Here is a 15,500-nt window from a genome sequence, read left to right as displayed (position 1 = left end):
CCTAGACCCAGATGGGCATATGAAGGAGAGCCACAGCAACTGACCTGCAGCTGCCAAAATGTAACAGAAGTGAGGAAGAAATTTTAAGACGCTGAGATTCGTGGTTGTTACTGTAGCAACACAAATTAACAGAAGAGCTGTCTACACTTTCTTTTAGAATTTTTACCACTTACCTTCATCTTGAAATAAATGGCAATTTGGATAGTGATGAATTTTTTGGATTACAATCTTTTCCTATCAAACTTTAAGATAGGCTGTGTTTGACGTGCATAAGGGAAATTCATCCTAGTGAGCATGCTTAGGAGTGTGCTTCTCTTAACTTTTCCACTGAAATAGCCACACTAGAAGAGGAAACCAAATATGGAGATTCTGGGGGTGCAGCAAAACCACTGCTGGTATAAATTTCTTTTAAATCTCTTATTTTACCTTAAAAATAAGGTTTATTTCTCTCAAATATTTTAGCAAAATGAACATTCAAGGAAAGCACTCCACGTTCACCTCCTTAGGCTACACATCCCTAGCATACTGCCATGTGCTCTGGTTTGAGAGGCACAGCAGAAGATGGCTGCATACTGGAATCAGTGAAGTAGCATGTTTACAGGCTTTGGTGCCAGATATGGGTTCAAATTTCAGTTCTACTAATCTCATAAAGTGTGTGACCTTTGGCAAAATATTTGAATTTTCTGATATTTACCTTCTCCTCCTCTAAAGTGGGGATAAGCTTCTACCTCACTGTAGGTAGAATTAATAAAATAATATATACTGGAGCTTAATAAATAGCACTCGGCAGAAAGGTCAAAGCCAGAATATACAGAATTAGGAAGTATCAGCATATAAAGTAATGCCTGAAATACATGGGTATGGATGAAGGTTCAAAGGAAAAATTTGAAAAGTAGCCAGAAAACCAGGTGAAGTAAGCCAAGGAAGAGTTTAGAGTAATGAGAAGTCGAAAGTGTCAAATACTCCATAGAGTTAAAATTAAATGAAAGAAAATACTAGATTTGCCAAGTGGGAGGGAATTTGTACCTTTTTATAGACATATGAGCGGTATGCTAGTCATAGAAGCCAGATTCCAGTGAATGGAGGCTGAAAAAGTAAAAGCAGCAGTAATCTGGTAACGAAGGGGAAAAGGAACTATGGCAGAATCAATGGGAAGTTTCCTTTTTAAAGAGTAGGGTAACTATATCTAAGTAAAGTAATGTTATGAAAGAGTCCATGGTAAGTCAGGTAGCTTCCCTGAAGATCTCAGGCAAGCAAAGCCTGGTAGGAACTGTAGTTATGTGTGCCCTGTTCCTAACTTGTTGGTGGCAGTGGTCATAAATCTGAAAGAAAAATAAATAGAACAAAAAGGAAATTTGGTCTGCCAGTCAACGGGGGGAAACATTTTGTTCCACATAGCCAAACTACATAGACATAAACAGAAGTCCTTCTGTTGTTTTTTATAATCAAAAGGATTTATTTTTTGATTCTGCTCCTATGTTTGCTTAGAACTGTTTTCTTTAGTAAGCAGTGTTGTCTTAAATATTACTACTCAGCCTTTGCTTGAGACTTCTTGATCAGACTTGCTTCTAATTTTAAGTTAAAGGTTTCCTTATAAACATTTTTAAAAACTGAAAATATTTTAATTTTTATTTACAGATTTTAATTTATATTTTAAAATATATTTGAATTATGAATGCAGCTTTTATGCTTCTCTTTAGTAAAACTTAAATACTCAAAATCACAGATGGATGGAGCACAAATAAAAGTCACTTGAGGGCTGGGCACCATGGCTCATACCTGTAATCCCAGCACTTTGGAAGGCCGAGGACGGTGGATCACAAGGTCAAGAGTTTGAGACCAGCCTGGCCAAAATAGTGAAATCATGTCTCTACTAATACAACAATTAGCCAGGCGTGGTGGTGGGCACCTGTAATCCCAGCTACTCGGGAGGTTGAGGCAGGAGAATTGCTTGAACCCAGGAGGTGGAGGCTGCAGTGAGCTGAGATTGCACCATTGCACTCCTGCCTGGGTGACAGAGCAAGACTTCGTCTCGGGAGAAAAAAAAAAAAAGTCACTTGGCTTGTTTCCAACCCTTTTTCTAATATCCCAGAAAAATCTCTGCCATTTCTCAGAGTTTAGATATAATTTACTAACATTGTGACAGCTAAGAATATTTTAGGAACAAAAAAGCTGATCTGAGCTGTGAAATTGCACACACACACAAACCCATTTCAACAGAGCACTACAGTTACAAAGTGCTTTCAAAGGAATTCTCTTACTTGACTCTTACAACAATACTTTGGGTGTGTGCTGGAATCCCATTTTACAAAACTGAGGTACAGAAGGTTAATACCTTCTCCCAAAATGGAGGGATAGGGCTAGGACTTAGAAGCCCTGCTTCTTTCACTTTATCAGTGTTTGAAGTATCCTGGGATGAACAGTGAGATACTTTCACTAATTTCAAACTTTTTAAACCTTTACATAAACTTATTTTCATTTTCTTTTGTTTGTCTCGGTCACTTCTATATGAAAGTTCTAAACCAATATTTAGTAACTTATTTTTATTGTTTTTGACGGCAAAATCATTTACAGCAATAAAGTTACTTTCTGAGAATTGCTTTACCAACATTTCACAGATTTTGAACGTAGCATTTTTTTGAAGAGTATATTTTAAGATTTTTGTCCGTAACATGGTATTCTTAGAATTAACATATTTTTGAAGAATCTTTAGGTGTTAAAATGTTATTATTTTGAGTAAAGATATTATTCATTAAAACATGAACTGGCCACCATACATTTACTTTATATCAAGTAAATTTAATATAGATAAAATTTAACACACAGTTAATATACATATATGAAACTCCTGATCTTCTTGAACAATACTATACATGAAAAGAAACCATTTTTAAATAACCTGGCTAACTGGTTGGAGTGCAGACATAGGTAAGTTGTGCATTAAATCTCCTGTGGGGAAACTGCATGAAAGAAAACTACTCCACGATCAAAGATTGACCCATAATCATATAGCTATCTTATAAGTGCAGCTTATTAAATAAAGAAAATTTAGCAAGATCGATTAATTCTGCTGGAAAAAAAAAATCCAATGCAAAGATCCTATTACCAGTAGATGTAAAGATACACATCCAGCAGAATGTGAAGACACACTTAACCCATAACAATCTAAGTAAATGCAGTATTTGTACCTGTTCTTCATTAGACGGACCTCTCTCTTTCGTGCTGCTTCTTCAGCAGGCTGTGTAGGAAGTGCTGGGGAGGATGCCATAACAACTCCAGGGGCAATAGTGCTAGTGGGTGCTGTGCGAATCTGGTATGTTTGTACGTCTCCAGAGGCAGCTGAAAAAAACAGTGAGCATGGTGTAAGACAGAAACATTGCAACTTGATTCAATTATGTGTATCAATCATCAATCTAAGCATGTATTTTGGACTAAAAGGGAAACAAAAAAGGTGATTCTGGCTAAAGTGTTGAAAGAATCAGCACTCTTCGCGCCACTACTAAGAAATAATTCCCAATGTAATGTATTTATTACAGTAACCTATGTCCGCTGGATCTTACATTTTATTTTTCATTTGAATGCAGTTCTATTCTGTTGTTAACATGCTTACCAACCTTAAGTCTAAAAGGTAAGTGGGGCACAGCTTGGATGATCTTCCTAGATAGAGTATAGTCCTCAGTGTCTTCCTTTGATATTGGTAAATTCATATTAAAAAATTTCAAGTAGACTCTTGCCACGACATAAAAACGACCATGATTTTTCATAAAATAGCAAAATGAAAAAGAAAATAAAGCATTATGGTCAACTATTATAAATTTTGAATTAAAACAAAACTAAAAGTATGAAAAAGTGTATCACTTGATGCCAATTATATTATTTGAAAACATATTGTTTTAATGTAAATGATAATGGCTAAATAAACTGAAGTTTTATTTTTCTAACTGATTCACCATTTGTAAAAACAAACACAATCACTATTTGTCAAACTGCTTCTAAAAACAGCGTAATAATATGCTCTCCTAATAAGGAACCTAATGTTACTTAAAAAAATTTGAAGGTCTTTATAAAATTATTCATATTAATTATTAATATCAATTAAAATGTATGGTTTGAGTGGAAAAGATTTATATACTAAACATGTTACCATCTTCAAACTGACGTTCAGAATTCAAATTCACTGACATCCTGCTTTACAATTTTTGAGTACCTGCATGTAAAGTGAAAAGGTGTTTTACTCTCATCAATAAGCAAAATAGTATCTTTTTCAAATACTCGTTTAATAACAGAATATATTCTGTAAACATTAGGAATCTTTAATAAGTTATGACTCTCTCCAGTTGGTGTTTCAGGATTATTCAATTATCCATGGTGAAAGGCTACAACTGTCATTACCTAACACAGGCAAAATGCATTATTATTTATAAAAATATTTTCAGAAACAAATTTATTATTATTTCCTCAATCAGCAAATTTCTAACCTGGCATTAACTATATTCTTGAAATATTCAAAAGAATCCAAAGAAAAATGGTTAACTGCTATCCATAAAGATTCCTGAAATAAACAGAAAAAAACAAACTAAAAAAAAAAAAAAAAACCCAAAAAAAGCAACTTCTATAATTTGTTGAGAATTTAACAACTACTTTTTCTCTAAAGAGCAGCAGATTTGCATATTGGTATAAGATCCTGTGGAATATAATGTTTTCATTTGAAACAAAAACTGAGTCAAGTGCAGAGGCATCCCAACATTTTGGGAGCCTGAGAAAGGAGGATTGCTTGAGGCCCGGAGTTCAAGACTAGCCTGGGCAACACAGTGAGACCATGTCTCTAGAAAAAAAAAAATAATAATAATAAAAACTGATGATCTCAGAAAATTTAAATTTCTTTTGGGGAAAAAAAAAAAAAAGGCAGAGAAACAGAATCCTGAACTTCTGAAGATTGTTTCCAGAGATTCAGTGCAACTCTTATTTTACAGATGAAAAAACAAAAACAACAACAAAAAACAAAACACTTTCCTGAGGCTCAGAGCAGCTGACTTTTACTCAACGCCTCATAGCAGATCCATGCAGTTAGATATAGAATCCATCTTTTCTAACTCCTGATTTCCTGGTCTTTCCTTCTAACCTATCCTGTTTCTTCTACCCCAAAAGATGTTAAAGGTAGATGCAATATTTTTAAAACTGAAAATAGTTGTTTTTATGCCATGACATTTTGGTCCAATTGGAATAATGGAAGAGTTCATGGAAAATACTATCTATATTGAAGAAATGTTAACTACATTTGAATGGTGGTTTGCAATATGATACTTACTTTTTCTGTGAGTTTATAAAATTTTAGTATTTTGAAGAATTTACCACGCCTGTGAATTCTGAATTCCCTTACCTTGAACAACAACTTGGTTGCTGGGCACTAAGATCTGCTGTCCATCAGTGGTCTGTGCATACTGTAGAATGGTAGTACCCGGCTGAGTGGCAGCTGCATTGGTCATGGTTAATGTTTGCAGGCCCTGTACCCCATCGGTACCATTGTTAGCCAGTTGTATTGCTCCTCCCTGGGTAATGGCAACTAAAAGCCAATGGATTTTATTGTTACAAGTTTAATACCATATAAGACTTTTAAAACATTACATCCAATGTAGAATAATTTGTAAAATAATCTAGGAGAAGTTACAGCAAATAATATCACCAAGAAGGGTCTAATATATTCAAGTAACTTGCTCCTCAGGAAACCCATATTCAACTTCTACAACAGAAATGCACTCTATGAACTGCATTCTAATTTATAATAATAATGCCTGTTAACAATTTTTTTAAGTGGAAAAATGTTAAATTCCTTCTGAAGTTATTTGGTTCTGAAGAGGTTCCACTCTGTGATCCTTTCTTTTATTTTAGCATTAACTGCATAATGTATTAATACTTGTCCCACTAGTAAATAAATTTCTGGAGAGTAGGAATTTTCTTATATACTTTCATACACTTAGCACAGTGGCAGCCATGAAATAGGCACCCAATAAATGGTTGTTTTAACATATAACTAATAAAGCAGTTCATCAGTGCATTGTATTCCCTAACTCTTGTAGAAATTCTTTAATGGTATCTAATCCACTCAATGAAACAACTGAAATATCCTATGGAACTTAATTATCAACAGTCTCTCATGGAATTTTAAAATCAGAGCTCAAGATCATCATTTAGAAAAAAAACTTTTACTGTCATTTCTAAATTATTTAATACATACCCAAGCATTCTCATATAGAACCCTTTGTTGTTTATGCCCTAATTAGCCACACCTGTCATTCATTTGTTAAACAATAAGTCAGTCAACTTTTGCTCATACTAGTAGATATTTCACTTTATGAAAAACTATATCACCTTTATGCTACAGTACATAGAAAAATTTAATTTAAAAATTAGATGATTTATTTGGAAGAAGCATTTTTAGATAGGTGGCAATATCCTCTCTAGACAATTCTCCCTGTAGGGGTCAAGCTTTTCAGAAAGAGAAGGACCAAAAATCACAATATCACATATAAAACTGCAAAACTGATTTTAACTGAGTAAGAAAAAAGTCAACAATGCAGGAAAGTCAACATGTCTGATTAAGCATGTTACTGTCCATTAGAAGGGAATTAGTTTGGGATCAGTTATCCACCAGCTATGGGAAATAACATCCTGAGACATCTGTACGTGGAAAATTGATTACTGCCTCATCAAGAAGTAAGAAGAGTTAACGGCTACAGTGTGATTAGTTTAGCAAAATGACACTTGTGAAAATTAAAATGCTGGCATATACACTGGATCTAGTTTAGCTAATCCCGGAAGTTTTACTTATCTTAGGCAGGGAGAAAAATGAGTAAGAACTATTCTAAGATTAATTTTGCATGATTACTTGAAAGAATCAGAAGGTTAACAGAAACAAATCACAATTTCTCATTTAGTGTTAATGAGTGAATTCTACTGTATTTAACATACCACTTTCTTCTTGGCTACAGAGCAGTGAACTCAAGGTGGGAAGAAGAAAGAAATAGTAAACCATATATGACAAGACTGGGTTGTAGTTTGAGTTCCATCACTGAACAGTTTTTTGCTTTAATTTTTTTCTTTTGAGACAGGGTCTTGTTCTGTCTTCCAGGCTGGAGTGCAGTGGCAAGATCACAGCTCACTGTAGCCTCCAACTGGTGGGCTCAAGTGACCTCCTGCCTCAGCCTCCCAAGTAGCTAGCACAGGACATCAGGCCCTACTAATTTTCTAAAAACATTTTTTTGTAGAGACAGGGTTTTGCTATGTTGCCCAGGCTTATCTTGAACTCCTGGCCTCAAGCAGTCCTCCCACTTTGGCCTCCCCAAGCGTTGGGATCACAGACGTGAGCCACTGTGCCCAGCCATCACTAAACTGTTATTTGATTCTGTTATCTCTTCTCTAAAAACAAAAGCATCTGGGTTCTAGCCACTAAGTACAATTGTTGTAAATATCAAATGAGGTCATGTATATGAAAATACTTTGGAAACTGAAGTCTAATCCTACTGAACACAGTTTTTCTCTATAATATTTATGTATACACTTTATTATTCCAAAAAGATTTGAGATAGCTTTCAATAAAACACAATTCATTAAAACAAAAATAAAAAGACAGAAGTCAAGTAACAGATGTATCCTTAGTTATATAAAACAATTGTAGAAGAAAATCTAGACTAAGAAAAGAATACAATTAAACAGAAAGTTAGCTAAGAATCTGAGTGGCCAGAATAAAGAGGGAAACATCATGAGTCATAGTTTTATTTACTGAAACAAAAAAATTCAAGTTCAAAATGACAGATACACATTTTCTATCTAAGAGCAGAATCACTAATAAGATTTTACTATCTGGGACACTGAACTAAGTAACAGAAAAATCTAGTAACAGCATGAATTTAATAAAATAACCAATTTAAGGAAGGAGTGGAAATTCATGCCTCCACCTGGAAGGGTACTTGCGGAGGATATGCTTTAATTTGATAATTCCACTCTTTTTTTTTTTTTGAGATGGAGTCTCGCTGTCGCCCAGGCTGGAATGCAGTGGCGCAATCTCGGCTCACTGCAGGCTCCGCCCTCCGGGTTCACACCATTCTCCTGCCTCAGCCTCCTGAGTAGCTGGGACTACAGGTGCCCGCCACCTTGCCCGGCTAATTTTTTGTATTTTTAGTAGAGACGGGTTTTCACCGTGTTAGCCAGGATGGTCGATAATTCCACTCTTAGGATATTTATGTAGCACTGTTTTAAACAACAGAAATGTCCTAAATGTTCATCAGCAGGAGAATGTTTAAATAAGTGCTGTATTTACACAGTGAAACACAATGCAGCTATTAAACAAAATATATAACTATGTGTGTTTATATATCTATGGTGAATTCTGACAACCATATGTTCATTTTATAAGTTAAGAAATATAAATGTTGCTGTATATGTATTTATTATATTGCTCTTAATGAAAATCAAGAATATAATGTTAAATCAGTTCCATCAAAGCCAAAGCCATGTGTGCATATACAGAGAGGACACAGGATAAAAATAATGAACAAAGCTTTAAAAGTTTCAAAGTATTAATCTCTTTTTTTTTTTTTTTTTTGAGACGGACTCTTGCTCTGTCACCCAGGCTGGAGTGCAGTGGTGTGATCTCAGCTCACTGCAAGCTCCGCCTCCTGGGTTCAAGCAATTCTCCTGTCTCAGCCTCCCGAGTAGCTGGGATTACAGGTGTCCGCCACTATGCCCGGCTAATTTTTGTATTCTTAGTGGAGGCAGGGTTTCACCATGTTGGGCAGGCTGGTCTTGAACTCCTGACCTCGTGATCCACCACCTCGGCCTCCCAGCGTGCTGGGATTACAGGCGAGAGCCACGGCGCCTGGCTCAATCTCTTAAAACTAGCAATTTTCAGCTGCTGGAGGAGACGAGTGTACCAAATTAAACATCTATGGGGGTGCTGGTACTTTTCTAACCTTCATTTCCCCTTTTTAGATTCTGATAGGCCTCTTTCCTAAAGAGCATGCTTCCTAGTTCAAGTGAGAATCTCTGTAACAGTGAATCTGTTACTGACAGGAGTATGTTGTATCCCTCAGGTATGCTGAAGTAGAAGAAAAATAAAGATCATGTATCAATGTCTTCGAACACATATCTTGAATAACTAAAAGCATCTGGTATGAGGCTTCAACTGATAATACACACACACGTACAGAGTTGTAGGTAAAGAGTTGTACTTTATATCTGCCACAAAGATCTTAAGAAGAAAAAAGATGACTAAGCTAACTGAGCACAGTGGATAAAAACCTTAGTCAAAAATGCCTTCCTTCTACTTAGTCTCAAAAGTTTCAGCCTTGGCAGAGTTAAAAAGTTTGCTACTTGAGAACTTGTCTTTAATACAGTTGGGAATGCAAATTAGAGTTACGCAAAACAAAGTTGAACTGGAACTAAAAAATAACACGGCGGTCAAACTTTCATGCATATTTCTTAATTTTTAAATTATTTTTACAAATAGGGATGGGGTCTTAAACTTCTGGATGGCTCAAGTGATCCTTCCACTTTGGCTTCCCAAAGTGCTGGGAATACAGGCATGAGCCACTGTGCCTGGCCTCAAACTTTTATGCATATTTCTGATACAGATTCCCTCAGGGATTAGGAAACTATCTCAGTAAAGAAGTTTCAATGTGTACATTTAATTTGAAACTAAGGTGGGTGGGGAAAAGGGTATAAATGGGCAGCACCGGGTTTAATAAACAAATCCAAATGAAAAAAAATCACTGAATGAATAAAGCACTTTGAGAGGCAAAAAAAAAAAAAAAAAAAAAGGGAAAAAGAGAAAAAAGTACCATTCACACAAATGCTTTTGATCAAACAAAATAAAATTCAAAACTGCCTTATAAGATTTTGGTGAAAGATAAGAAGACAGACCTAAGTGCCAGACAGACACATCATAGAAATGAAAACTTTTAAATAATTTTGTAAGAGCAATTTTTGCTTTATGTGGGCCAGAGAGTATATTACTATCTTTCATATGAAAAGGAATAATTGAATGTGCTGACTCAACCAAGCCACGCTTTTCCCCACTTGAAACATTATTAAATATGAAGACATTAAAATGCTACTTTCAGAAGGCAAGACAAACTGTTAAAATGAATACCGAGATATATTCAAGGAATGATTTTTTTTAATCTAAAAAACTCATGTTCTCTCAACACATATGAGGCCTCAAACCTAGGGTCTCAATTAGTGGTTCAAAAACTTCAGACTTTCCATGCATCTGCACAAAAACAAAAGGACATCTAAAAGGTTTATATACTTGACTAATCCTAACTAAAACTCTCTGAAGAAAAGAAAATACTACCATTACAGACCTTTGCATAGTGAAGAGTAAAGGAAATATAATAATGGCAGCAAAACTGAGAAGACTTGGCACTTGTATTGGTTTCTCTGAAGAGAATGCAACTATTAGCTTTTTCTCCTCACTTTTTTCTCCTCACAATAGAAACAGAAATTGTCTATTACTCACTATACTGTCCACTGCTAGTTTGGTAAATTGGAGTTGGCACCGTTACAGTGGTGATGGCAGGTGCTGAAGTCTCCTCTTCAGACTTCTCTTCTTCAATCCTTGGCACTCCTGGTGCATCAGAAGATAAGTCATTCAAAATTTTCCTACAAAATTAGAAAACTAGAATAATTAAAAATATAAGTAAAATTTACTGGCTAAATACAAATATAGTTAAAGATGAGAAAACTGACAGAAAGCTGCTAGTGCTTAGGACAGAAGGTTTTTTTTTTTTTTTTTTGAGACGGAGTCTTGCTCTGTCGCCAGGCTGGAGTGCAGTGGCGCGATCTTGGTTCACTGCAACCTCCGCCTCCCGGGTTCAAGCAATTCTCCTGCAACAGCCTCCAGAGTAAGTGGGACTACAGGCGCCTGCCACCACGCCTGGCTAATTTTTTTGGTATTTTTAGTAGACGGCGTTTCACCATGTTGGCCAGGATGGTCTCGAACTCCTGACCTCATGTGATCCACCCGCCTTGGCCTCCCGAAGTGCTGGGATTACAGGTGTGAGCCACTGCGCACCCAGCCAGCAGAAGTTTAAAATATATAAATTACATGAATAAACTCTTCATGGGTCAGGGATTGATCTAGATGTCAAAAGGAACCCAAATATGTACAAAAAAAAAAAAAAAAAGATGTATTATCTTTAACCTCAATGTAAGGAAGGGTGCAATTAAGGGTAATAATAAGACTGACTACATTAAAAAAAATCTTTTGCATCTCAAAGAACACACATACAAAGAAAGTAAAAAGTCAACAATCAACTAAAGGGAAAAAAGATCAAAACCTGATTTTTAAATTCTCACTTCTCAGATTGGGAAACAAAAAAGTGTTAACAAAATCTGTTAGCAAAGCTACAAAAAAAACAAAAACAAAAACAAAAACAAAAAACACCACACTCTCATACATTGCTGCTGGGAGTATAAAATTGGCACAATCCCGATATAAGGAATTGTTGATATTTAAGGAAATATAGGTGTTCGTGCCTCAATCCCATTTCCAGGAATTCACCCCAATTCCAACAATATTAAAATAAAGTCGCTTAAGATTATTCCCATTGGCACTGTTTGTAACTGCAAAATACTGGAGACATACATCCAAGGTCTAAAATAGAAAAACAAATAAAAAGGAAAAAAAATACTGGAAACAATCTATATGCCCATATAAAGGCGAGTGGTTGAATCAACTATGGTACATCCAAATAATGGAAACAGCATATCTTTTGAGTAAGGAAAAAAGGGAAATATGAAAACAGACATGTATCTGCTCATTTGTTCAAGAAAAAAAATCAGGATGGATAAACCAGAGAGTAATGGTTTTAGCTATTTACTGGGGATGGGTAGGAAAGAAATGAAAACGACAGAAGGAATGGGGAGGCACTGAGTATACTTTTTTTGTGCAATTCTGACTTTTGGTACAGTGTTAAATGTTTCACTTACTGGAAAAAAAAATAAAGATCAACAAGGATGGGTGGAGAAACTCTAAAATGGAACCCAAAAACAAAGGAATCATACCATATTTCAAATGAATAACATAATCACACTGAAAGGTGGGAAAAAACCCCTAAAAACCCTAACCCAAGTAATTTTTGATATCTTAAATTTGTAACAAACTAGTTATAAACTCTGTCCCTTTATGCTATTATCAAAAATGACATATTCACATATCATGTGCTTAGTCACATAAATTTATAGTTATTGTTCTATGCCTTTGTCTTTTCCAATCACATAGGAAAAACAGGAGTTACAAACCAAAACTATAATAATCCTGGCTTTTATATTTACCTGTGTAATTACTTTACTAGTAGTATTTGGTTGGATTTGCTTCAGGATCAAATGTGTTATATACTAACAGGAGATATACTTCAAAGTTAAAATCTAACACTAGCTATACTTAAAATAAATTATGAATATAAATACATATAACATAAACTGGTAATATAAAATTTCTTAGACCTCAAAATCTATTTATTGCTAGTCACTTAGGATTCTTAATTTAATTGTAAGGACAGAGAAAAGGGTTAGTTTAATAGCCAAGCGGGGGGAAAAAACCATCCCTTTGAAAAATAGGAATATATAAAAAATAATTTACACTAACAAGGAAGATAATTATGAGTCTGAAGTTTCTTCAATGCTGAAGTAAACTTATCAAGATTTATGGAACTGCCGTTCCTGAAGATATTTAATGTGGAGCTAATTTTTACATTAAAAAATGGTTTTGGTTCACCTTGGAGGCAAGACATGGACTAGGCAACATCTATAACTGAACACAAAAATTACAGTAAGCTACTGCTAAAATTAGGGGATGTTAGTAATGCATCTCCCTGAGACAATTATTAAATTAATAGCTATCTGTTAAGTACCATGGCATAAAAAATGGTTTGCAATGTGTTACTAAGTAGATAAATAACAGAGCCTCAGAGTTGGCTTATAACTAAAAAATGGTATAACCTTATCAACTGTATTCCAAACTTTTAACAGAAAGACAGCACAGTCTACAGAAACAGAAACAGAAAAAAAAAAAAATTAGGACTGGTGAGAGTAACAAGTGCTCTTCTTATTCTGTAGGATAAGCTTCCACTTTATTTGAGACAAATAACTCAAGATGAAGAAAAGTAATCTATAAGGAACTGACTTGAGCAACTAACTGGTCTTTTGACATCTCTTTATCTGCAACTACCTAAGACTTCCTCCACATCTTTGATTCTAACTATTAAATTCCATACCTGTAGGAAGGCCTCCTTGAAAGAATTTCCCTTCGCTTTTGGGAATCAGTTACACTATCCACTGACTCCTGTGAATCTTCACTTTCTGCAATAGTTGAAATCTGAAAATAAAGAAAAACTTCATATTGATAATCAAATTTAGTTCCTGTAAAATTTTTATTAAACAGTCAAATACAAAAAGCCATATATAAACTTTATACATGCTTCAGTAGAAAAAAATCAGTTCTTATGGGAGACAACCATACCAATCACTTTCCCCTTCCCTTTACTTACCCTATAAACTACGATGAAATTAGAGAACCTAAAATAGCTGCAGTTTAATTTTTTTTTCAGGACTCCATGTAATCAATCCTGAATGCATCAGTATTACTTATCAGTTTTTTCTTACATCTGTTGGAACAAAACTACCAACTAAAATAAGGTTTCTGATATAAGGGATAAAATGGATGGCTAAATATTTGGTCCTAAGTCTATATAGTGACTATACAAATATTATTATTTAACTGTATAAACACTTATGAATATATTTACAGTTGTACAGTAAGACTGGCGATCCATCATCACATCCCTGACAGTTGTTCCTAGCAAGTTAGGAAAAACTCCTAACATGTTTCAAAGTTAGCATTCTATAATCACTTTTAAGTAAAAATTCAAGGTAAAGAACTATGCTTTTCTGATAAGAATACCTAGACTGAACAGTAATGAAGATAAGTGAATAAAAAATTTACATGGGATATTAATGATAGAAACTAGAATTTACAGATGCCTATGTGCCAGGTGTTATGCTAATGCATTTACATATACTACATTACTTAATACTCACAGTAATGTAGGCGCCAGATGGGTACTATACTATTATATCCATTCCATAGATGGAAGAACTAAGGCACAAAGAAGTAACTCACCCGAGTCACAAAGCTAGGAAGTAGTGGAGCCACTGTCATTAGTACCTCCATTTTAGACATCCTTACCAGCATCAAAATCCTGGTGGTTCCAGTCTCAAACCAGACTGTTCTAGTCTCAAACCAGGTTCGTCAGAAGCAGCAACCAGTGGCATTTTCACACCTTTTCTAGACTAGAAGAGTTCACTTACCTAAGTATGCTTGATTGTCAAATTTACACTGCCCAAGTTTCTCTAATCAGCAGAAACGTTATGCTCTTTCCTGAACTAGGGGCACATTATGCGGTCAGAGCAAGAATTATACTTAACCAAGACAAAGGGGTCTATGTAGGTCAGCTCCACGTCAAAACATATGGCAATGGCAGTAAGAAAACATATTCAGAGGTACTTGAGAAATTCCAAGCGTACTCTATGTGTGGTCTGAGCCTAACAGTTCTCCCAAGTGGGCATTCATTTTACAGGGCTTTGTGATACGCATGTTCATTTAAAATGAAACCAGGTAAAGCTAGTAACTTGTAGTAAAATATATTTATAATGAAGTAATTTGCCCCATCCAAACACTTTAAAGTCTAAGTACAGTCTGAAAGACCTAAAAATCAATAGGCAACATATAATGAATTCACAAATGACAGATAAAAAGATGAGTAATGCTGAATTTAGTCTGTGATTCTCAGCAGAATAATAATGCTGTAATTACTGCCAAAGAAGCACACAGAAAAGTTTCACGTTAATCAGTAGCTGCTGTAACTAGCCCACACACAAGAGTCTCTGCACAAACTTTCTCACATACAGAAGATCAGGAGCTATGAAAAGGCCTGAGGAAAGGATCAGAAATTCAAGGAATAACAAGACTGAACTCAAAGTTGATAGTACTGTGACAAGTGTTGTTTCCCTTCATTAATACTCCACTCAGAATTCACTTAGCTCCTCTGTGGCTCTTTCTGTGTCCACTGCTTGACTCTCATATGCCCCATCCTTACATGCTTCTCTTAAGGACATACAGTGATTAAGGAACACCCCCCTTCCAAGTTGGAACTCACTAAAACAACAACATTAAAATATGCCATATAAACTACCCACAGGATAGTTTTGAAATGAAACAAATTAATGTTGTTTTTTAATCTGTGTCCTTTTTTTTTCTAACTCTGGATCTATGGCCTTTAATGAAAAAAAAAAAAAAAGTTGCCTTTCTCTGACCTGTAAGATTTTGTCAATTCACACAGAAGGAATGAACTTATCACTATGTAGTGCTTGCAACTTTGTAAATGTAAAGAGAATTCAGACCACTGAAATAAACACAACACTTCCTCTTTGGGAATACCATC

General features: G+C 35.1%; 1 protein-coding gene across 12 annotated transcripts in view; it reads right to left on the bottom strand.

Moving 5' to 3' along the window:
* The window catches only part of CREB1 (cAMP responsive element binding protein 1), an 87,882-nt gene that overhangs the window by 22,653 nt on the left and 49,729 nt on the right, over nucleotides 1–15,500 (bottom strand). For 9 of the 12 annotated variants that reach the window (XR_010129685.1, XR_008677447.2, XM_063695133.1 and 6 more), the window contains 4 exons: nucleotides 13,275–13,375; nucleotides 10,517–10,659; nucleotides 5,381–5,563; nucleotides 3,189–3,339 (listed from right to left, as the gene is read on the bottom strand). Coding sequence is in view for 10 of the 12 variants with exons in the window: in XM_063695133.1 (XP_063551203.1) it covers nucleotides 3,189–3,339; nucleotides 5,381–5,563; nucleotides 10,517–10,659; nucleotides 13,275–13,375 (578 nt within the window). In the remaining 2 variants the exon portion in view is untranslated. Of the gene's footprint in view, nucleotides 1–3,188; nucleotides 3,340–3,614; nucleotides 3,730–4,144; nucleotides 4,208–5,380; nucleotides 5,564–8,969; nucleotides 9,095–10,516; nucleotides 10,660–13,274; nucleotides 13,376–15,500 lie in introns of those variants that run through there. The other 3 variants (XM_055379493.2, XM_019022533.2, XM_055379494.2) reach the window with 3 other exon arrangements.

This window comes from Gorilla gorilla, chromosome 11 (genome assembly GCF_029281585.2).
Source record: "Gorilla gorilla gorilla isolate KB3781 chromosome 11, NHGRI_mGorGor1-v2.1_pri, whole genome shotgun sequence".
Classification (NCBI taxonomy): Eukaryota; Metazoa; Chordata; class Mammalia; order Primates; family Hominidae; genus Gorilla; species Gorilla gorilla.
The sequence above is the reverse complement of the archived record's forward strand: the minus strand, read 5'-3'. Positions and strand labels throughout refer to the sequence as shown.